Raw genomic sequence first — 22,303 nt, 5'->3', positions numbered from 1 at the left:
AAAAAAAAAAAAAAAAAAAGCAGGCGCAGGACAGCTGGAAGAAAGACACACAAACACCTGCACAGTGGGTGCCACTCTGACGGGTGAACAGGTATGGGGAGATGGGAAAGATGGAGTACCTGGTGGAGAGAGGGGAGAGAAAGCAGAGAACTGGAGACACAAGGCAGTGAGGAGCAGATGGGGCCACCTGAGGTCATGGTGATTCCCTGGGTCCTGCTGTAGCGAGGGTGTGTGTTGATGCCCCATGCCTGTGTTACCACCAAAGACCATGTGGAAGTCCCTGGTCTGGGATGCTACCTGAGGCTGCGTTGAAGTCTGAGCACTGTGCTGAGCTGGTCCTGCTCCTCTCTGGACTTCACACTGGGGAGAGCTGGCTCCTCCCCTTGCCTAGGTCGCATAGGAGAGCTGGATCTGGTAGCAAGGGTACAGGAGAGCTGGCCCTGCCCCTCTTCTGGGGTGTGGTGGGGTGGTTGAGGAAGAAATGGCCCCCTTCACCACCTAAGAGGCGGGGAAAGCTAGCCCCGCCCCTTGTCAGCTGCAGCACTTGGGGGTGGGGCTGGGATGGGGATGACACACCTCTCCTGGGCAGCACAGAGCTGGCCTTGGTGGCGGGGGGTCCAGCACCAGAGGAGAGCTGGCCCCACTCCTCTCCTGCCATGTACCAGGCAGGTGAGCTGGCCCCATCCTTTAATGGCTAAGCACTCTGAAGACTGGTGTCTTACCTGGGCAGCACAGTAGAGCTCTGGTGGTGGTGGTGGTTGTGTGTGTGTGGGGGTGAGGGTGGAGGTCATAGGAGAGCTGGCGGGCTGACTACCTCAGCTTCCACCCAGGCCCAGATCCAGGGCTCTGAGTGGGCCCACCCCAACATCTACCCTATCCGTGAACTGCTGGAGCATGTGAAGGGGTCGGTTCTGCAGATTCAAAGCTGCAGGATCTCCATGACACAGGGTAACCACAGGATATCTCAGAGGAGTCCCATGAGGGTCCAGTATTGATAGTATGGCAGAAGCCAGAGGCTTTGAACCAGACCAATGACTCATTGTAATGAACATTTGCAGGTACAGCTGTTTGGGCAAAAGGGTGTGCAGTGTGACACACTGCAGCTTCCTTGGCGAAATGGGTTTTATTAGCAAGGGGGAGGTTGCAAGGGTGGAGGGATGGGTAGGATTGGGGTTCATGATGTGAAATTCCCCAAGAATCAATAAAAACAGTTAATGAGTTTTGTGTCCATGTGTGGGCATGTGTGTACCATGGCGTCTGTGTGGTGGTCAGAGGACAACGTGTGGGAGCTGGCTCTCTCCTCCCTCCCGGCTGACTCTGGCTTCTCTTGTTTCTGCTGTGCTGCACACGTCAGGGTTGCTGTCCTGTGAGCTGGCTGCTGCTGTCTCTCTTCCTCCCATCCCTGTTGGACTTCTGGGATTACAGACGCACGCCACCACATCCAGCGCCTGCTGTAGTTCTGGGGCCCCACCTAGGCCACCAGTCTCACGCAGCAAGCGCTTAAGCCTGCCGCACCGTCTCCCTGGACTTGTTCCTTGCCTTTTATGGCCTGGACATTTTTGAGGAGTTGGTCTTTTATGGAACATCTCCGATTTGGGCTGATGTTTTCTTATGATTAGCTTTTATGGCTCAAAGAACCAAATGACCTCTTGGGGCCCCTCCAGATGTATCTTGTCTCTCTGTGCTCTAACATGGCTAAACTCAGAAATGTCATCTACAGAAAACCCCTCCCTTCTTTAATTCCTGAAAGCCAGCTTTGGCCTCTTGAGGTGTCCAGCCTTTCTTTCTTTCTTTCTTTCTTTCTTTCTTTCTTTCTTTCTTTCTTTCTTTCTTTCTTTCTTTCTCTCTCTCTCTCTCTCTCTCTCTCTCTCTCTCTCTCTCTCTCTCTTTCTTTTTTTTTCTTTCTTTTAAGATTTATTTATTTATTATATGTAAGTACACTGTAGCTGTCTTCAGACACTCCAGAAGAGGGCGTCAGATCTTGTTACGGATGGTTATGATCCACCATGTGGTTGCTGGGATTTGAACTCCGGACCTTTGGAAGAGCAGTTGGGTGCTCTTACCCACTGAGTCATCTCACCAGCCCGTGTCCAGCCTTTCTGTCTTGACCCCTGGGGTCCTTTACATAGGTGACCCCTCTCTGTGTTGATTCAGCTTCGTCACCCCACTTTTTGGTATCCCTACCTCTCTGGCTTTTCTTCACTTTGGCAGATTTATCCCAGGGCCCCTGTGTCCCTTTGCATGCTAGATGACACTACAGGGCCTCCCTTAGAATAAGCTCAGGTTCCTCAGACTTTAATGGACGTTCAAATCCCCAGGGAACCTTGTGAATGGTAATGCCTGATTGAATGAGGTTTCACATGGTCTAAATAGTTGTGTTTCTGAAACATGGCCAGACATCGCGGTTGGCCACCAGACCACCTTGGTAATTGAAGTTTTGCACGCTCAAGCTCAACCACTGTGGCTGCCTGAGGGAACCTCTACCCTCCTTAGCTCCATGTACCTGCTCTTCATCCAGCAGCGGGGGAGTGGAGGTCAGCACCGGTGGCTGTGACCGTGGCTGTGATCTGTGTTTTTCAGTGGCTTCCTGTTGCTTTATCATCTTACTTGGTACTCCCACCTTTGTGTTTCAGGTGCTTTGGTGTCTTAGGCACTGCCCACTGTTTTTGGTCATTGTTGTTTTGTTTCGGTTTTTGTTTTTTTGAGACAAGGTTTCTCATTGGCTTCAGGCTCTCCAAGTAGTCTAGGCTGGCCGGCCAGTGCCCAGGGGATCAACCTCCATCTTTTTACTTCCCCAGTGGTGGGATTAGAAATGTACAGCAGTGTACCTAACTTTTTCTAGGGGTTCTAGTGATTCAGTTCACTTTTTTTTTTTTAAAGCTTGCTTTCTCCTTTTCAGACACACTGGCCTCCTCTGTGGCTCTGTCCCTCAGGGGACTGTATTTCCAGTCCTGTCCCTATTCCACTACAGGAACCTCCTATATACCCTACTCCCTTTATGTCTGCAAACTCTTTTCCTTTAAAAAAGGAGAACAGGAATTTATGCCAGATCCTGTCCTGGGACTTGCCACGTCTTTGTAACACTAACTCGAAAGGTTACAGTGATTGAGGGGCAGGCTCCCGCACTTTCTTACACTGGAAGCCAGTAGAAGAAAGCCTGTGGACTGTTCTTACAGAACACTGGCCTGGGGCGATCTTACCGGTGTTCGTATCTCATTTGCACATAAGTGTGTGTGCACAGACACATCTGTACACGCCGAGGCTCATTCAGTACTAAATGTGAAAAGCAAACACTTTAAAAACTTGGGGAGATCACTTAGAAGAAGCATCAGTATGCCTTTTAGTAGAGGTGACAACTTCTGAAACCTTTCTGTCTTTTAAAGCTTATTTATTTAATTAATTTGTTTATAGGCATGTGCTTGCCACATGCTGCCTGCAGAGGACAGAGGACACACAGTGTGCCTGCAGAGGACAGGGGATACACAGTGTGTGTACAGGGACAAAGGACAGTTTTCAAGTCAATTCTTTCATCATTGAGGTTTGAGGCTAAGCAGCATGTGCCTTCCCTGTGGAGCCTTCTGAGTGGCTCAGATGGTGCTATTTAAACACACACACAATTTGGATCAAACTGAGACCAAAAGATACTACTAGATTGTATTAAAATTGAGATCCACAGACATCCTAAAGCGGCAATAATCATGACCTAGGAAGTATATCTGACTTAGGATGCAGACTCTGAAATTAAGTAAGAGACTTTTTACATCAGGAAGACATCGATGGACAATCCAGTAGTAGGGTAGCTAGTAGAGTTCACTTGACACCAGCAGCGACAGCATGACCAGCTGGTGGATGGGAAGCTGAGTCTGCCTGAGTCAGTGGGCAGGAAGCAGTACACATCAAAATTAAGATTTCACAGAGCCAGGTTGGCACAAATGTGGATACCAAGAGATGACTAGTATTAGGATTAGCGACGACCAGGTTTTCATATAATGCTAGTGGGAGTATAAATTCGCTCATCAACTTTGAGGTAATGTTTGTTGGGACATGTCCCTAGACTCAGTATTCTGTTTTTACACACACACACACACACACACACACACACACACACACACACACACGTATAAAATGGTACTTCTTGTCTACCTGGTATCTGGGAGGACATGGAGGACAGAGTATCCTGGCAGAGGGTATTGGCACATTTGGGGCTGGGGGAAGAAGGAAGGCACTGCTTTCCAAGTCAGGGGAAAGGATTCCGGTGTGGGAAGGCACTGAAGATTCCCCCTCAGGACTCTCTGAGAACTGGAAGGAGAAAAGTTGGTGACGATTTGCCAGGTTGGTCATGGGTTTCATCTGCCTGCCTTTGTTGCAGTCTGAGGCAGCGGTGGGGTTAGTTTTGCTTTGTAGGTTGAATGTCCACAGTGAATTGAGATGAGTCATCATGTTTTGAGAACTATACAATTTAGGGAAAAAACCCCCAAAAAACAAACAAACAAACAAAAAAAACAACCAAACAAAGAAGTTCCATTTGGATTAAAGCTTTTAGAGATGGGCGACACTGTTGTCCTCCAGGCCAACTCTGAGAGGGGGTGACCTTTCTTGCCAGCACTCAGGCCTGTGGCCTGGAGCCTGGCAGTGGGGCTTAGTCTAAAACAGGCAGGCGCCTTTGTGTAGATCCCAGTAGCCAAACTTATCATGTACTTTCAGCTCAGTTATAACAGAACACAGCACAGTTCGATGCTTTCTAATTGTGTTGGTTAAAAGGGACTGATTTGGCAAAACATTTTGTAGGTAAAACATTTTGTGAAGAGAATACAAAACTGATTTTCTAGCCAGGACCCTGGCCACCCCCACCCCCACTCCCATCCTCAGGAGGTAGGGATATTTTCAGCAAGCCAACTTAAACCCTGTAAGCCTCATTTGTGACAGGAGGGGATTGACCGGGGTCTTAAAGGGATCCGGTTGGCTGGAAGAGTTCATGATTCAACAATGTTCTGCTGTAGTTAGGAAAGGTTTGGGATAGAATAAAATGACTTAAAATGTATTCAGAATGTCACACTTGTTTTGCCTGCATGAGTCTCAGACAGACAGACAGACAGACAGACAGACAGTTGGGGGGCTCTGCAATTGATCTTTAATCACTGTGAACAAGCCTGGCATGGTTCTGAGCGCATATGGGCAGTTTCTGGGCTGGAATAGGTACCGTGGCAAGCACCCAGTGAAAGTGGTGTGGGGACAAAGTGCTTCTAGACTGGCCCAGGGGGAGGAGCTCTCAGCCGGAGTTGGGACACCGCAGCATTTGCTTTGTCCACAAGGCCCCTGCGTCCTTTCCACGCCTGAGTCACTGCCTGAGAAACAGCAACTCGCCAGCCCCTTCCCTTCTCTGTCCTCAAAGAGAAAAAAACCCTTTCGCTCTTGGGTGATCTAACGCTTTATAGCTTGGAGACTGATCTCCAGGGCTCGAAATGAGAGTCCCTGGTGCCTTTTATGTGGAGAGAGCCTCACCTGGGCTTTCTAACCTCTTCCTGAATTAACTACAGAGGTAATTCCCTCTGGCACTGCAGCTGCCTCCCCCTAGGAGCTGGTGCCTCTCCCGGGGCTTGGCAGAGAGAATAAAACCTCCCAGGTTGGCACCTTTCAGGCCTCAGTATGAAGTTTTTTTGGTGCCTGCACTTTTCCAGTTGGGGACTTTTAGGTTTATTTTAGTCTTTTTGGTCACTTTGCCTTTCCTCATCCCTGCCTTTTTATTTAACTGTAATTTGTGTCATATCTCTGGGGTCTTAAATCAGCCACTGAACAATAGTCTTTGTGCTTTATCTCTTGAGTCCTCTGGTTCACACAAAGATGTGTTTCTGACTCATTTCTAAAGGGATCTTGTCTTCTGTTTGTTTTTTACATTTTAAAACAAGTTATAACAGTGTTTTTATTATTTAAAAAATGACTATGTAGCTGTGTCTGAGCGTATGTTTTTGTACCACATGTGTGCAGGAACCTTTGGAGGTCTGAAGAGGAGTCAGATCCCCTGAAACTAGAGTTACAGGGAATTGTGGGCCACCATGTGGGTGCTGAGACCCAATCCCAGGTCCTCTGGAAGAGCAGCCAGTGCTCCTAACCTCTGAGCCATCTCTCCAGCCCTGTAGCAGAGTTTTAAAGCAGACAAAATTATTTATTCTTAGGCAAACTTTCAAATGCGTATCAACACAGTTGAACAGTATTATGAATTCATAACCTTTTATATGTGTACTGATGTTTTTCTTGTTGTCCTTATTTATTTATTATTGATTTATTTTACCATAGAGAAGGATAGCCACTCTTTGGCCCGTGCTTGGTATGTGACAAGTTAAGATATAAAGCATTTAGATAGGAATCTCTAAAGCTAGGCTGTGCAGAAGAAAGCACATGCATAATGATGTCACCGTGAAACAGTTTTGTCATGCTTTATTATTATTATTTTTTAAATTAGAGGCTGGGGAGAGTGCTCAGCAGGTAAGAGCACTTGCTGCTCCTGCAGAGGACCTGGGTTCAGTTCCCAGGTCTCACATCTGGCAGTTTGTAGCCACTGTAACTCCAGTTCCAGGGGATCCAAATCCTCCTCAGTGTTAGAGATCAAGCCAAGGGCCTCCTGCCTTCCAGCTGCGCTCCACTACTGAACCATATTCCTATGCAGGTTTTAGTCATGCCACAGAGAAGGGAGTGGTAACTCACACAGTTTATAGTCAGTGTGAGTCTGTGACTTTCAGAAGCTAGAAGTATGCTATCCATGAGCCTAAATATTATTTGCAAGTTATTGTGTGTTCTCAAAATAGATTCGCAGAATTTTGCTTTGACTCCCAACTGCCATTTCCACCATGGGTGTCGCACGCAGACCTTGGGCTGTCCTTCCTTCAGCTCATCTTTAGTTGTAGTTTCTCTGTACGGTTGTAGCTGGATAAAAAGTATGTTTTGTAAAGATGCACAGATTATACAACAGCATTATTGCGAATGTATGCCATCATTTGACATTGTCTAGTTTCCAACTAGAATTCTGCATACTGTGACTGTTTGTAGTGAGTGAATTTTTTAAAAATGTATTATTTTATGTGCAGAGGCCAAAAGAGGATGCTAGACTACCTGGAATTGGAGTTATAGAGGGTTTTAAGTTGCTACATGGGTGTGGGGAACTGAACTCAGGCCCCCTGCAAGAGCGGCCAGTGCTCTTAACCACTGAGCTCTCTCTGCAGCCTTAGTGAATGTTGGTTTTTTTGAATGAGAGAATTTTTACGTCTGAAGTGAAGTGTTAACACTCTGACTTAGTGCATGGCAGCTAATTCAACTTTGCTTCCCTTCCTAGATGAACTCTCCCTGGATCAGCACAGCCATCCTGTACGCCCTGCGGACTTCCTGCCAGAGAGAAGCATCATGCACAGTACTGCACAAGTGACCTTATCAGGGACTGTTCCCAGGTCCCTACCAAGCGTCTCTGTCCTTGTCCTCTCCTCTCTGTCAGACACTTTTGATTCAGCCTTTTTAAGCCAGAGACAACAGACTCAAAGTACAGCGGAGCCCAGTATCTTTGAGGCAAATTATGGATCCGTGACGAGTAATGAGGTGACCCTCGATGATGAGGAGATGGATAACTTTTTGCCGGATGCTCACTGGACCTCTTCAAGGGGGGTCTCCCCAGTGCGGTATATCACACCGAGCCCACCAGAACCACCTCAGGAAATGCTGGAGCCTGGCGCGACCCCATCACTACCCACCATTTCTTTGCAGGATGAAGTGCTGTCCGGGTGTCAGAACACAGTGCAACAGGCAACTGTATATGTGGAGCCGTCCACGTATTTCGGCACTTCTTGGTCAGCTTTTCTCACATCTGAGGGCATCATTCCAACTCCTAGTAGGAATTCGGTGCTTCATCCTATAGAAATTCACAGCCAGTTATCAAGCAAGGCTTTGCCAGAGACAGTAGCTTCTGTAACAGAGGGCTCAGAAAACCTCCTTTTTAGCTCCTGGATTTCAGTGTCTCAGCCATCAGGCAATGGCATGACTCAACAGCCATCTGTTCCCCTGTGGGAGGTCTCACAGCCGCTAGTGGGTGTCCTGGCCACAAGCTCGGACAGATACCCTAATGAGACCACTGCTTGGATCGAACATCCAGAGGAAGCCATCGCTCTAAGAGCACACCCTGGCATAACCACGTCACCCACAGACCCCACTTTTAGCAGTCAGCCTTCTGCTCTGTTTTCAACCCCACTTTCATCTGTGTCTTTTGCTACCCAATTACCTGGAGTTTCAGATAACACCTTCTTCTCTAGTGAGGCCAGGGAAGCCTTAGAATCACGGCAGAACTCCCCAGTCCCCAGTTTCACTGACCATCCTTATGTCCTGAGCCCTGAGGCTTCCCTGAGACCACACACGAGGTGTGTGTCTTGTGTTGTCTCATCATTTCAGCAAGAACTGTCGAGGAGCCTCACAGAGAAGGACATGGGGATAGGGGACAGGCTAGAGACTTTGTCTACTGCCTCGGTAGAGGCAACTCATGTCTCTCCATTGAGCAGTGTGGGCACAGACCTCTCTGAACTTAAAGAACCTCAAGAACTTAATACACTTTTCCCTTCCAGACCTGTGGTTTCCTTTTCTTCCAGACCTGTGGGGCTGTGGGAAGCCAGCATGGATGTGTCACCTGAGGTGAATGTGAGTGGCATTGCCACCACTCAGGTGTACCCTTCCCATGACCGCCTCTCCACACCAAGCTCACTGGATTCGACTTTTGGCTTCTCTGTCACCAGTGATCTAGTGATGTCATCCAGTGTGATCCATCTGTTGTCCTCTGTCATCCCCAGCACCCATTTTGACTCATCTTTCTCCTTGACTGCAAATCAAAACGCTCCATCCTTCCCAGCTGGAAACCCAAGCCTTCTCACCTCTCCTAGTCTGGTCCCCTCAGCACAGTCTCAAGTTTTCTCTCCTGGAGCACCTACCAGTTCTCCGGAACTTGAGTCTGGAAGTCTTTTGGATTTTACATCCAGCTTTTACTCAACTCCACCCCTGGACTTCAGCACTCCAGCCCCTTCACGGTCAGACGAGCTTGCTTTCCCATCTCTGATGTCAAGCGATCCATCAACCTTCTTTTCTCAAACTTTTTCCACCGTGGCGGAGACATTTTCACTGTCCAACTCCATGAATTTGCAATCACCTCAGCTTTCTGTTCTTAATCCCACAAGTCTAGAGCCGTCTCAGCCACTGTCAAGTGCAGACCTCCTTTTGAACACGGTCACTGTTCTTCCTAGTCAACCTGAGAGGCCCCCACTTTCAAGCTCCTCCTCCGAATCTCTCGAGTTCGCCGAAGCATCCAGAGTTTCGCTGAGAGAATCCCATGTTTATCTTACCTCAGCTTTCTCTGAAACTACCTCTGCCTTTGAATTTTCACCTATTCCCCATGAGTCCATGGTCAGCACACTGGTGCCCTCCAGCTCTGAGCCCTCTTTTGGCATCTCCACAGCTGGGACTCACCTCATATCACTGCCAACTGTTTTCCATTTGACACCTATTTTAACTGAGTCATTTCCATTCTCGACTCTGACACCATCTGATGGCAGTGTGCGTGTGACAGACCACCACACACCAGTCTTAACCACACCCACCAATGTCATTCTAACCAGCACAGAGTCGATCTCTGACCCGTACCTGTCAGCCTCCTCATCACTCGTTTCTGAAGTAAGCCCTTCACCTCTGCCCACAAAGCCAGTTGTGGGCTCATCATTGACACCCACAGATTTCCCGCCCAGTACTTCCCCAGAACCAAGTACATCCCTGGAACTGAGCATGCCCAGTGCCAGCACTGCCCCTGGTGATACTGTGGACTCTGCTCTGAACAGCGAGCCTATGAGTCACAATCCTCAGGGGAACAGTGTACCCCCTCCCCAGCCCTCCCTCGGTCCTGCTACCACCTCCACGCTTGAAGCCACAGTTGGTACACCAGCACTGGCCACAGCCAAGCCGCCATATGTGTGTGATATTACGGTTCCCGATGTCTATTTGATCACAACTGGTAAGGCCCTGCTTCCAGTCACCTCTCTGAGGTAGAGGATTTCTCTGAGGTGTTTGTGTGCAGGATTACAGGACACCATTGTGGTTAGGAGAGTAGGTGTTGGCCTCACATAACCTGTGGGTAGTGGTCCTATTCCTCTGCTGGCCTCGTGCCAGCTATTCAGTTACCCGGCCTCTTAATCGGCTTTCACAAGCATTAGAGGAGGACCTTAGTGATGCTAGCGCCATTAGGTTCCTATAGAGATTTAAATGTATAAAATACAGAGCACGTAGGCAATGACTGCACAAGATTGCATATTAGCAATTACCGTGAGGTAGAAGAGGCTTGGTTTACTTATTTATCTGTTTACTGTAGGCTGAATATTTTCTTCCTTACAAAACAACCACAAAAGCAGCTTTAACATGGCTGGCTCTGCAGGCACTTGAAAAAGTGATTGCAAGCTTATAAGTTAGAAATCTCAGTGTTTATGATAGTTAATGATGTGCCCCATTTTATAATTTTTTTCTCTGTAGATAATTAGAAGCTATTTCAGGAGCCTCAGGTATTGCATCGTATAATTTTTAGTTGTACATGCGATTGGTGACATTTGTCGTCCTTTGAGTGTTTGACTGTTCTTGGCCTTGCAGACGGTTGTGCGCCTGCCCTTCTGCAGGTTTGGTAACTGGCAGAGCTGTGTCTCCACACCGTTCTGGGTGGTCCTCAGCTCATCAGCAGCCTCATGTATATCGACTTCTTTCTTCTTGGCAGCTGTCTTCTAGGAAGAGAGTCTAGACAAACATAGAGGGATTGATTGATTGATTGATTGATTGACTGATTGACTAGATGGATCTCCATAATAATGAAGCAGAGCTACTTCAGGGGTGTTGATCCCTGATGGCGTTAGGGGGGGGCGCTTGGACTCTGACCCCCACTGACAGGAGACAGGCTTTGTTTGAAGTTCTCCATACCTCTCTTCTCTTGGCTTTGGAGAAACTGTTGATACAAACCGATTTGTACAATACATGGTTCTGGGTGGTTCCTAATTTCCAGAACTCACATCCTCATATTTACAGGTTTGCCATTTCCTGTCTTTCTCAGAATAACCAGTTGGTAGTTATTATGGTGGTGGTCAGTGGGGGCATTAAGTAGCATTCAGCTCTCCTGAGTGGTTCTGTAGCTGCACAGGGCCACGGTAGTCTGCCCCTCTGCCTCCACTGAGGTCTTCTGATGTTGGTGTTCTGTTATACCTCACCTTCACAAGTTTACCTCAAGTTTAGCTCCTCCTGCCTTCCCTCCTCCCTCCCTCAAGACTTTCCCACTCATTTTTTTTTTCTTCTGTTTTTCTGTTCATCAGTCATGGCGTAGTCTGCGCCTGGCAAGCTGTGCTGTGCTGGCTGTTGGTGGAATCAGCCAAGGTAGCCAGACTGGACCATGAGTTTGTAATGACGCCATGGGCTGAAGAGGTGACAAGAAGTGACACTTACTGGGGAAAAAAACAAGACAGCTTAAGCACTTGTTTTTTTTTGTTTTTTGTTTTTTTTTTTTTTTACATATATATGAATGGAGAATGGGGAGTGATTCTGTCTTACGTTTTAATAATTAAAACAGGATGATGAAACATTGAATAGTGGGACTAGAGAGATGGTTCATGCTGCTCTTGCAGAAGATGGGAGTTCAAGTCCCAGCACCCACGTTGGGTGCCCCACAGCTCTCTGTAATTCTAGCTTCAGGGGGTCTGGCTGACTTCTTTTGTTCTCCACAATCACCTGCACGTATGTGTAATCTACAGACATGTGTGTATGTATCTATATACATAAATAAAATCTAAAAATGAATAACAACATCAGATATGTTATAATTCTACGTATGGACTGGAAAGGAAAGAGAAAGCACTCAAATAAAAAGGGAGGTGTACTAATTCCTGGGGAACACACATACTGGCACAGGTTCATATTTTTAAATTTATTTTTAAAGGTATTTTTAAGTGTGTGTGTGTGTGAATACAGATGTTTGTGGAGGTCAGGAGAGGGTGTTAGATCCTCTGTATTTGCAAGTTGTGAGCTGCCTGATGTGGGTGCTGGGAACTCAGCCTGGGTTGTCTGTCACCACAGAGTCAGGTCTCTAGCCCCAATACAGAATTTTAAATTTGGCTTTGAAATGAAGAATGAATGGAAAGAAGTAGATTTGGGGGTGAGAAATATTTCATACCCTGTGTAAAATGTTATTACTTGGACATGATGAAGAGTTTTTCCTTCCATCTGTAGTGGTTAGCATTCCCAACAGCTGCTTTGAACACTCAGTGCAGCTGCCCTCCTTCTATAAAGGGAGATATCACCAGTTCATTGAATAGCATCTCAAAGACTTTGAAAATATTACTTCTGAGAGTTTTTTTTTAAAGTTTTATTTATTATTATATCTAAGTACACTGTAGCTGTCTTCAGATGCACCAGAAGAGGGTGTCAGATCTCATTACAGATGGTTGTGAGCCACCATGTGGTTGCTGGGATTTGAACTCAGGACCTTCGGAAGAGCAGTCGGTGCTCTTAACCACTGAGCCATCTCTCCAGCCCATCTGAGAGCTTTTAAAGCCTCATCCTTTGCCATCGGGTGCAGAGCCATTCTGTTGAGAAGAAAGTGGGAACTAGAAGCTCCTGCCTGCTGTGTGGGTCCTGGTTGCTCCCTGGCTTACCAACTTTCTCAGTGTAATGCCCAGTTTCCCATTCTCTGTAATATTTCACAGCACTTAGACCTTTCTACTCAGTCCTCAGTATGGGCCTTGTTTTTCAAAACAAGTTCTAGCATGTGTCATCTCAGCCATGGCTTCCTGAAGTGGCACCTTCATGCTTCACACTAGCACTAAAATGCATCTGGTGGTTGGATTTCGTTTGTAGTGCTGGCCAGACGAGCTGTGCAGGAGTATATCATTACATCAATTAAAGAAGTGCTGAGAATCCACTTCAACCGTGCGGTGGAGCTAAAGGTGAGACGCTGAGCCTGGGAGTCTGATGTCTGGCATGCTTTCTGGCTCTCATGGCGTGTGGTAAAAGCCCTGGCCTCTGCTCTTGGATTTTCTCTCTCACTCTCCTCCTGGTACACTAGTTTTCCTTGGCATCTCCATTCACATGCCATTTTACCCTGTGTGGTGGGGGTTGTGTTTGTAGAATTGGAATGGTCTGTCAGACCAGAGGCAGCATAGTTTGGGGAAACCTTAACTTTAATAAGTGACTGGGGCTTATACGAGATCTCAGGGTTAGGATGCTTGTGTCTTTCTGTGCTTTCAATACAACTGAGATGGATTCCTGTACTGTTTATGCTATGCCCACTGATGGTATCCCATCCCCAGATGAGCTCAGAAAGCTGTGCTCTAACTAGTCCTGCCCCTGTCTAACCAGAGGCTGAGCCATACTGGCCATGGGGCATGTTAAAGGCCTGGCCTGAGCTAATAAGATGCGTGGTGAGTGTAAACTGCATGCCAGATCTCAAAACTGCACCAGATAAAGCAGCATCTCACTAATAATTTTTTGTACTGACTACACATTGGAATGATGTTTTCTGTATTAAATGAAATGTATTTAAAATTAGCTCCCCCTGTTCCTCTACCTGTAATGTGGCTGCCATATACTTTGAAATTGTTTAAGTGGCTGTCATCAGGTTATTTTGAACAGTGTGTCTTAGTGAAACAACTGCTCCTTTTATATGTGGCTTAAACACGACAGAAATCTTCAGTTTTCCATAATTCACTATTCAACCCATATTTCTGTCCGTCCTTTCTGGCTGCTTCTATGGTCCTGTTTCTGTAAAAGTTGGGATCATATAAAGGGAATACATCAAATGAAATCTGGATTAGAGAGCATTTATCCTTCCATTTAAGCTACTGATTATTTTTTTCTATCCAACACAGTTTTCTCTAAGGTTGAATTGTCTTTCTAAAATGTTTTATTTCTCTAGGTTTATGAACTATTCACAGACTTCACATTTCTGGTAACATCTGGTCCCTTTGTTTACACGGCAATATCGGTCATTAACGTCCTCATCAATAGCAAACTTGTACGTGGCCAAACTCCTTTAATCCTGTCTGTGAAACCATCTTTCCTCGTGCCAGATCCCAGGTTTCAAGTTCAAACAGGTGAGGCAAACGAGGATAGAGGTTTGGATTTGTATGTAGAATTTTATTTATTTTTTAATGTGTGTGTGTGTGTGTGTGTGTGTGTGTGTGTGTGTGTGTGTGTGTGTGTATGTGTATGTATTTTAAACTGGGGATGATGTACCAGTGAGATAGATGGCTCAGCAGGTGAAGGTGCTTGCCTGCCAAGCCTGAGACCTGGGTTTGATCCTGGGAACCCACATTGTAGAAAGGAGAGAACCTTTAGGTTGTCCTTTTGTTTCTGTGTGCTTGTGCACACATGCTTACACACACATACACATACACACACACACACACACACACAGAGTAAATGTAAGAACTGAGGATTGTGAACACATGTAGTGCATAGACATGCAGGTGAAACACCCATCCATACACATAAAGATAAATACAATCTCAAAAAGAATTTAAAGTGAGTATTGTTCTTTCATTATCCATTTATTGGTTGAGACAGTCTTGCTGTGGTCCTGTCTGGACCCGAGCTTCTGGTTTCAGCAAACCATCTGACGTGGCCTTCTGAATAGCTAAGGCTTCTTTGTCCATGAGCCGCTTGCTGCAGCTGGGCGGGTTACTAACGACAGTAACAACACCTTTACGATTACAGAAAAAAGTCAAGTGTACACACAGGCACATAATAGCATTTAATGAGCCCCATGTGCCATTGTATGTTCTCAACAGTCTTCTAGTTCCTTCTCTGTGTGTGTTAATGCATGTGTGTGTGTGTGTGTGTATGTGTGTGCAGTATGTGCACATGTGTGCAGAGGCCAGAGTACAGCCTTAGGGTTATTCCTTGGGTGCTCTCCCCCTTGTGTTTTGAGACAGGCTATCTCACTGGCTGGGAGCTCACCAGCTAGGCTAGGCTGTCTGCCTGTCTCGGATACCCTAGCACTGTGATGAGAAGCAAGCACCCCTGGCCTTTTAAATGTGGGTTCTGGGTATGGACCCAAGGTCCTTATGCTTGTAAGGCATGGCACTTTACTGATCAAACTCTCTCCCCTTCCTAATAATCTTTAATTCTTAGAGTTTTCTACCTTCTCTCCCATCTACTTCTCTTTATTTTATAATAAATTTTAAAGACCATATATGTTCACTCCCGTACTTCTACAAGAAAAGGATTATTAAACACAGATGCACATCTGTCCATATACTCACACTCCCTAAAGTTAACCATAACTGCCTAATATCTTATTTAACCTTTATTATGGACATTTTCAATCATGAACAAAAGTAGAATACATAACATTAAGTTCACATGTTTATTAATAACTTTAAAAGATAATTAAGATTTTTACCAGTTTTCAGCAAAATTGGTAAAACTTTTTTGAAGATGCAAGAATGTTTTAGTGTAACGCTGGATGTCATGTCATTTTACCTATGTATACTTCATAACTCATCTGTAATGAATATTAAAATTTTGAGATGTTTATGAGTTGCATCTTTTGATGTGTAGATTTTTAATTGGACTTGAACTCCTGGTCACAAGTGATTTTTCTGGCTCCACCTCCTAATTCGCTGAGCCCGAAGGCGTGCCAATCACCTTCATGTTGGCTCTGCCTCCTAATTCTCTGAGCCCACAGGCATGCCAATCACTATGTTGCATGTGTTCATATGGTTGGCTTCCTACATTCTACGACACGAAACTTTGAAATAATATGATTCATCCATGGCTCAGAAAGCAACCAGGCAACATCAAACTGTAACCTGAAGAAATAGTTGAGTAGGCCCGTCTCAGGACCTTGGCCTATTGAGCAAGCATACGGGTCTGCTTTGTGGCCTTGGAAACACCTTGTTGGCCCACACTAAGCAACTTCACCCCCAGAGATGCCCTCAAAATAAATGAGCTTTGCAGCCTCTTCCCACCAGAGCTCTCTGTCTCCCTCAGACCCTGCCTTATTATCAGGAGCACTGTTGTACACCCGTCATGACCCACTGGGGTAGCCTTGCCCCCAAACAACTTATGGAGACTGACATGTACCCCACAGTTGGTACAGTCTGTGGACTTTGCAGCCTGGGCCATGACGACACTTGGAGACCCAGCCTGTGATGATTATAGGTGACATTTTGCAGCATAATGTTTCCAGCTGGTACCACAGGACACATGGCAGGAGAAAGCCATCCTATGAAATTGGTAGATGTGGTACTGGAGAGATGGCTCAGCAGTCAGGAGGAGCACATGAATCCGACTCCCAGCTCCTGCATGGTGTGACTCACATTTGCTGTAAGCAGCTCTGAGGAGTCCAGTGCCCTCTTCTGGCTTCCACGGGCACCTGCATCCCTTGTGTGCACCCTCATGATGAAAAATAAAGCATATTTTAAAATACAATAGGCAATGAACCCAGTAGGCATACAAATATTAATATAGGGAGACAGGGGGACGAAGAAACAAGACACTGTGATACCTCAAAGGCAACACAGTAATGTTTAACGATAGACCCTAAAGAAAAAAGATATTGATGGGTTATTTGGAAAAGAAGTTGAAGGACAAATTTTTTAAAGAAAAAAAATGTCCATACTGCTACGTAATCTGTAGGTTCATGGCAATTCCTGTGAAAATACTAGTGGCAATTTCCCACAGGTATGGGGGAGCAAGGAGGGCTTTTGAAACTTGTATGGAATCCAAAGCAAAGCGAGACCCCCAAAGAGAACGAATGTAATAGTCTGAGTGGAAAAGAACGCTGGAGGCGTTATGATACCCAGTCTTAAAATGTATTACAGAGTGATAGTGACCAGATGGCCATGGTGTTGCAGAAGGGCAGACATGGAGAGCAGAGCAGAGCAGAAAGCGCAGAAATCGACTCATTGATTTCTGACGAAGGAACAAGAACATATATTGATGAAAACGGAGTCTCTCTCGTACAGCACACAGGGAAAACTGGATGTCTTTATAGAAGAGGGCAAGACCAAGACCTCTCTCAACATACTTTAAAAGAAAAAGATCCCTCAAAGTAGAGACCAAAATGTGAGATCTTAATCTGTAAAGCTTGTTGGAGCCACTGAGGAAGTGCTTTTAGGATATTTGTTTGGGTAAAGTTGTTTTTTGTTTGTTTGTTTGTTTTTGCATATGACCATGAAAGTATATGTACCCAAAGCAGAAATTGAGCAATGGGTCACATTAAGTTTTTTTGAAAGGTGTCAGCAGCTATGAACAGAGTGAGGAGACAGCCTACAGAATGAAAGAGTACCCTCAAGGCATTCGTTTCCAGAATATGTAGGGAACTCAGACAACTGAGCAGCAAATCCCTTACGTTATCCAATTTTAAAAGCAGGCAGGCCGAGGAGGCGGCTTTGTAAAGGGCTTGTTGTGCAAGCCTGAAGACCTGAGTTTGCTCCTCTGTGTGAACATTGAAGCTGAGTGGGAAGCTCTATAAGCCCAGCACTGGGGACACTGATACAAGAGGGTCCCTGGGGCTTGCTAACCAGCCAGTATAGCTGGGTCACCAAGGTCCAGATTCAGTGAGATACCATGTCTCAAAAATAAGTTGTAAAACAATTGAAGAAGACTCCTGACATTGATTTCTGACTTCCATATGCATGTGTAGACCCCTCCCCGTACTCCTTCACGCACACAATGGACGAATTGCCAGAATAAACCTTTTTTGAGGCAGGATATACAAATGGCCAGTAAAGATATGAAAAAATGTCCAGCGTCACTAATCAGAGAGATGCACATGAAAACTATAACGAGACATCCTCTTGCTTAGCATCTTAAACAAAAGATGATATTAGCCAGTCCGTGCTGATGAGGATGCAGAGAAAGGTGATTTCATACGTGCTGTGTTTTGTTTGTTTAGATCTTGTGTGTGTGTGTGTGTGTGTGTGTGTGTGTGTGCGCGTGCGTGTGTGCGTGTGTGCGTGTGTGTGCGTGTGTGTGTGTGTGTGTGTGTGTGCGCGCGCATGCGTACTTTATTTAGTAATTGTACATATAACTGTCAGTCTTTCTACCCAGGTCCCAGTTCCTGAATAACGACTTGGAGGCTTATTATTTATTAATAAATGTCTAGGCCTTAGGCTAGGCTTGTTCCCACTAGCTTCTACCACATCATGCCGTTTGTCCTAATCTAAGTTCTGCCATGCGGCAGCTTACCTCTCAGTCTCATACATCCAGCTTCCTCCATGTCTGAGTGGTGAGTCCTCCTGCGCCCCACTCTATCCCAGAGTTCCTCTCTCTCTGCTGGATGTCCTGCCTTCAGTTCTACCCCTTGCTATAGACCATCCGCTGTTTATTTTGGCCAATCAGAAGGTGCCTTAGGCAGGCAAGGAAGGACAGAGACAGATCTTAACGTAGTACAAATAAACGCTATCCTTCCATCTCCCCCTTGTAGTCCAATAAAAGGCTCTTCACTAACATGTGCATGTGTGCACTCATGAGCATGTGGGTGCCACAGCATGCACATGAAGATTAGAGGACAATGTGTGGCATTCAGTCCTCTTCTTCCACCACTTAGTTTCTGCCTTAGTTTGGGTTTTACTGCTGTGAACAGGCAACATGACCAAGGCATCTCTTATATGGATAACATTTCATTGGGGCTGGCTTACAGGTTCAGAGGTTCAGTCCATGATCATCATGGTGGGAGTATGGCTGCATCCAGGCAGACATGGTGCAGGAGGAGCTGAGAGTTATACATACATCTTCATCTGAAGGCTGCTGGCAGATACTGGCTTCCAGGCAGCTAGGATGAGGGTCTTAAGCCCACACCCACAGAGACACACCTACTCCAACAAAGCCACAACTTCTAATAGTGCCACTCCCTGGGCCGAGCGTATACAAACCATCACAGTTTCCCAGGATCAAACTCAGCTCATGAGGGATAATGGCAAATGCTTTTTACCCAGGATCCATCCTGCTGGTTCTGACTTGTTTCTATTTTTTAAAAAATATGTATTTATTTGTGTGTTCGTGCATGCACTTACGGTGAATTTAAATGCACCACAAAAGCCAGAGGGCGTCAGATCGTCGGGATCTGGAGTTATAGGAGGTTGCGAGTCACCTGGTATGGGTTCTAGGAGCCAATCCCAAGTCTTCTGCAAGAGCAGTAGGCTCTTTGTTAACCACTAGGCTCTTTCTCCAGCCTCTGCTTGTTTGTTTGTTTGTTTGTTTGTTTGTTTTTGAAGACCGGGTCTTGTTATGTAGCTCAGCCTTGTCTCCCTTTCATCCACTGATCATGTAATATTGATTATATAGACATTATAGACAGCTAAAAGTTTACTATGTGGTCCAGGAGTCATATTACTGCATGTAAGTACAACAAAGTTAGTATGTTGCAGAGCTAGCACTTGTGTCCTTTCGTAGCTGTATTCACACTAGCAAGATAGGCAGCCACCCTGTGCGTTCATTGACAGACGGATAGATGAAGAATTTGTAGCATGTGCACACAAAGACCAAAACCCCCCTGTTTGCACGCATGGAGCTGCAGGATGTTATGCTAACTGAACTATCAGAAGTGGAAAGCCAAGTGCCATGTGTTCTCACTTAACCTGTGTAGCTGGATCGGAAAGTGGAGGGTATTAGAGTGTTTTCCAGACAGAATCTGGGGAGGAAAGGTTGAGGGGGGAGGGCTAAACCTTGCAGCATGCAGCTGGATAGGAGGAATTACTTTGTGTCTTGTGACTTAGTAGGATAAATGTGGTTGACAGTTAATAGCTATACATTTAATTTTTAAAAAACCTTCATTTTTATCTTAAGTGTGCCAGTGTTCTGCCTGCATCTGTCTGTGCACCTTGCGTGTGCAGTGCCCTCAGAGACCAGAAGAGGACGTTGGATCCCCTGGGGCTAGTTGTGAACTACATGTGGATTCTGGGATCTGAACCTGGGTTCTCCAGAAGAGCAATCAATCACCACTGAGCCATCTCTCCAGACCCCAGCTGTATATTTCAAAATAGCCAGTAGGGCTGGCTTTGAATATTCGGAACACAAGTAATAAATTTCTGAGCAACAGATACCTCCTTGTGTGCGTGTGTTAAAATGTTACACTATAACCATAAATATACAGAAGAAAGAAAACGCTCCTGTCACTCATCATCGTTACTGTGTTAACCAGGAACCAAAAGTATGTCTTACAAGGCTATCTGCCAAAAACTGGGGTGAAGAAGATGGCTCTGCTGTTAAGAACACTGGGATTCAGTTCCCAGCACCTGCATGGTAGCTCACAACCATCTGTAAGTTCAGTTCCAGAGGATCCCATGCCTCTCCTGGCACCATGCACCCGTGAAGTACAGACACACATGCAAGTAAAACACCCATACACATAAAATAAAAATAAGCAAATATTAAGAAATAAGACCCCACGGTGCTTGATCTCAGGCAGTGAATGAGTTGGTTTGTTTCAGTTCTGTCCCCTCCTTCATTCCTAGACTAAGTGGAACCTCGCTCATGGGGCTCTCATTGCTGTCTTTCTTTTTAGTACTGCAGTTCGTGCCTCCGAGTGTCGATACTGGCTTCTGCAACTTCACTCAGAGCATTGAGAAAGGCCTGATGACAGCTCTCTTTGAAGTGAGGAAACACCAGGGAACGTATAACCTTACAGTGCAGGTGAGAACACCCCCCCATGCGCCATGCTTGCACACGCACACCGCAGGGCAGAGAGCACTGTCCTCCGCAGAAGTTCATCTGAGATGCACTCTCCATGCTGGGCGTACTGTCACACAGCTTACATCCCAACACGTGGAAGGCCGAGGCAGGCGAACTTCTGTGAGTTCAAGGCCAGCCCAGTCTACAAAGTGAGTTCAAGGCCAGCCTGGGCTACAGAGTGAGATCCTGTCCTCAGGGGGAAAAAGAAAAGAAAAAAAAATGTGTCCTCCAATGGAGAGAAGTCAGCACATGTGGGCCAGGGCTGACCTTTGGCAAGGTGTGGGGTCTACAGCATGACAGAGTGACGGCAAACTCACCCTAGTCAGAGTGAGTTAAAGAGAAATGGTCATATGTAGGTAAGTCAAGACTATCCCACGTAGCAGTGATATTAGCTGCACAATCAATGAGGCAGTGCCTGAACACGCTTTCCTTCTCTAGCAGGTTGAATAGCCTAAATCTCAAAGGCTTGGTGCTGGGTTGTTTGAGGCGACAGGGCTTTTGGATTTATTTGGAATATATTGCATAGACTTTACTCATTGGGTTTCTCTAACCTGAAAATAGGAAACGATTCAAAGCCTATAACCATCTGGGCGTTGGTATGATGCCCTGAAAGTTTTAGACTTTGGTACACTTCGGTCTTCATGCCAGGGACGCTCTATCTGTGTCCGTGGGGCTCTTTGGGCTGCAGCATCTCTGTCTGAAAGTAGAGGATTCTGTCACTCAGCAGACTGGCTTCATGTGTATTCTGTTCCAAGCGCTGGTGTTTTATGATCCCCTCCCCATTCTCTCTCCCCTTTCTGACATGTCTGTTAACTCTAGACTTGGGCACTCCTGGATCCACTTTTTGTGCTCCTTCATTTTCCTCGTGTGGTAAGGATCTTTCAGTTCTCTGTTAGGGATTTTTGGAAAGTCTGTCCTCCGAGTCACTAATTTTGCCTTCAGCCGTGTCCATTCATACTGAAATTTCTGAGTTGTCATTTCTCCCTGTGGCTCTTTGTTCCCTTTTCATTATAACCTTTGCCGAGACATGAGAGAGTGGCCTTCAGGGTCTCTCAGGATATAAGTAGGATTTTAAAAGGTTTTCTTCTATTTCTTCTATGTTGTTCTTACACATATCTGTCTTCTTGGAAGTATTGTTCTGTATGCCAATCTCTGTGCTTGGCTTTTGTGTGGTTTTTCTGTGTCTTCAGGCCCTGGGTTAGTAGGCGGTTGGTTGGTGGTGAGGATGGAGAACTGAGTTAATTATAGATGCTGGCCTGGCTGTCCCCTTAGGCTGCGGAGGTTGCTTCTGTGTCAGCCTGATGGGAGAATTCATGTGAGCTTGGGCGCTGGGTAGCATGTACCACAGTACACCAAAGTGCAGGGTTCTGTCCACAGCACTGCACAGCCTGTGGTTAGAGACCTAGGCAGACTGACTCAGCTCTGGGGATGGATCCCTGCTGAGCGTTTTCCAGGGCAGACTCCTCTCCTTTCCTCTTCAGTCTTCTTCTGTGTCTCCTATGCCCTGGTGTACACTGGAGTTTATTGGGTCCTTCCTTCCTTGTGGATGGTCTTAGCCCACAAGAGGCCTTTGGTCTCCTCTGGG

The 22,303-nt window shown here is 46.1% G+C and overlaps 1 protein-coding gene across 4 annotated transcripts in view; it reads left to right on the top strand.

Annotated features, from left to right (window-relative positions):
- The window catches only part of Kiaa1549 (KIAA1549 ortholog), a 125,433-nt gene that overhangs the window by 47,020 nt on the left and 56,110 nt on the right, over nucleotides 1-22,303 (top strand). For all 4 annotated transcript variants that reach the window (XM_029534999.1, XM_029535001.1, XM_029535000.1 and 1 more), the window contains exons 2-5: nucleotides 7,328-10,027; nucleotides 12,898-12,986; nucleotides 13,955-14,132; nucleotides 20,552-20,679. In XM_029534999.1, the coding sequence (XP_029390859.1) occupies nucleotides 7,328-10,027; nucleotides 12,898-12,986; nucleotides 13,955-14,132; nucleotides 20,552-20,679 (3,095 nt within the window). The remainder of the gene's footprint in view (nucleotides 1-7,327; nucleotides 10,028-12,897; nucleotides 12,987-13,954; nucleotides 14,133-20,551; nucleotides 20,680-22,303) is intronic.

Source organism: Mus pahari, chromosome 2 (genome assembly GCF_900095145.1).
Source record: "Mus pahari chromosome 2, PAHARI_EIJ_v1.1, whole genome shotgun sequence".
Taxonomy (NCBI): Eukaryota; Metazoa; Chordata; class Mammalia; order Rodentia; family Muridae; genus Mus; species Mus pahari.
The sequence above is the reverse complement of the archived record's forward strand: the minus strand, read 5'-3'. Positions and strand labels throughout refer to the sequence as shown.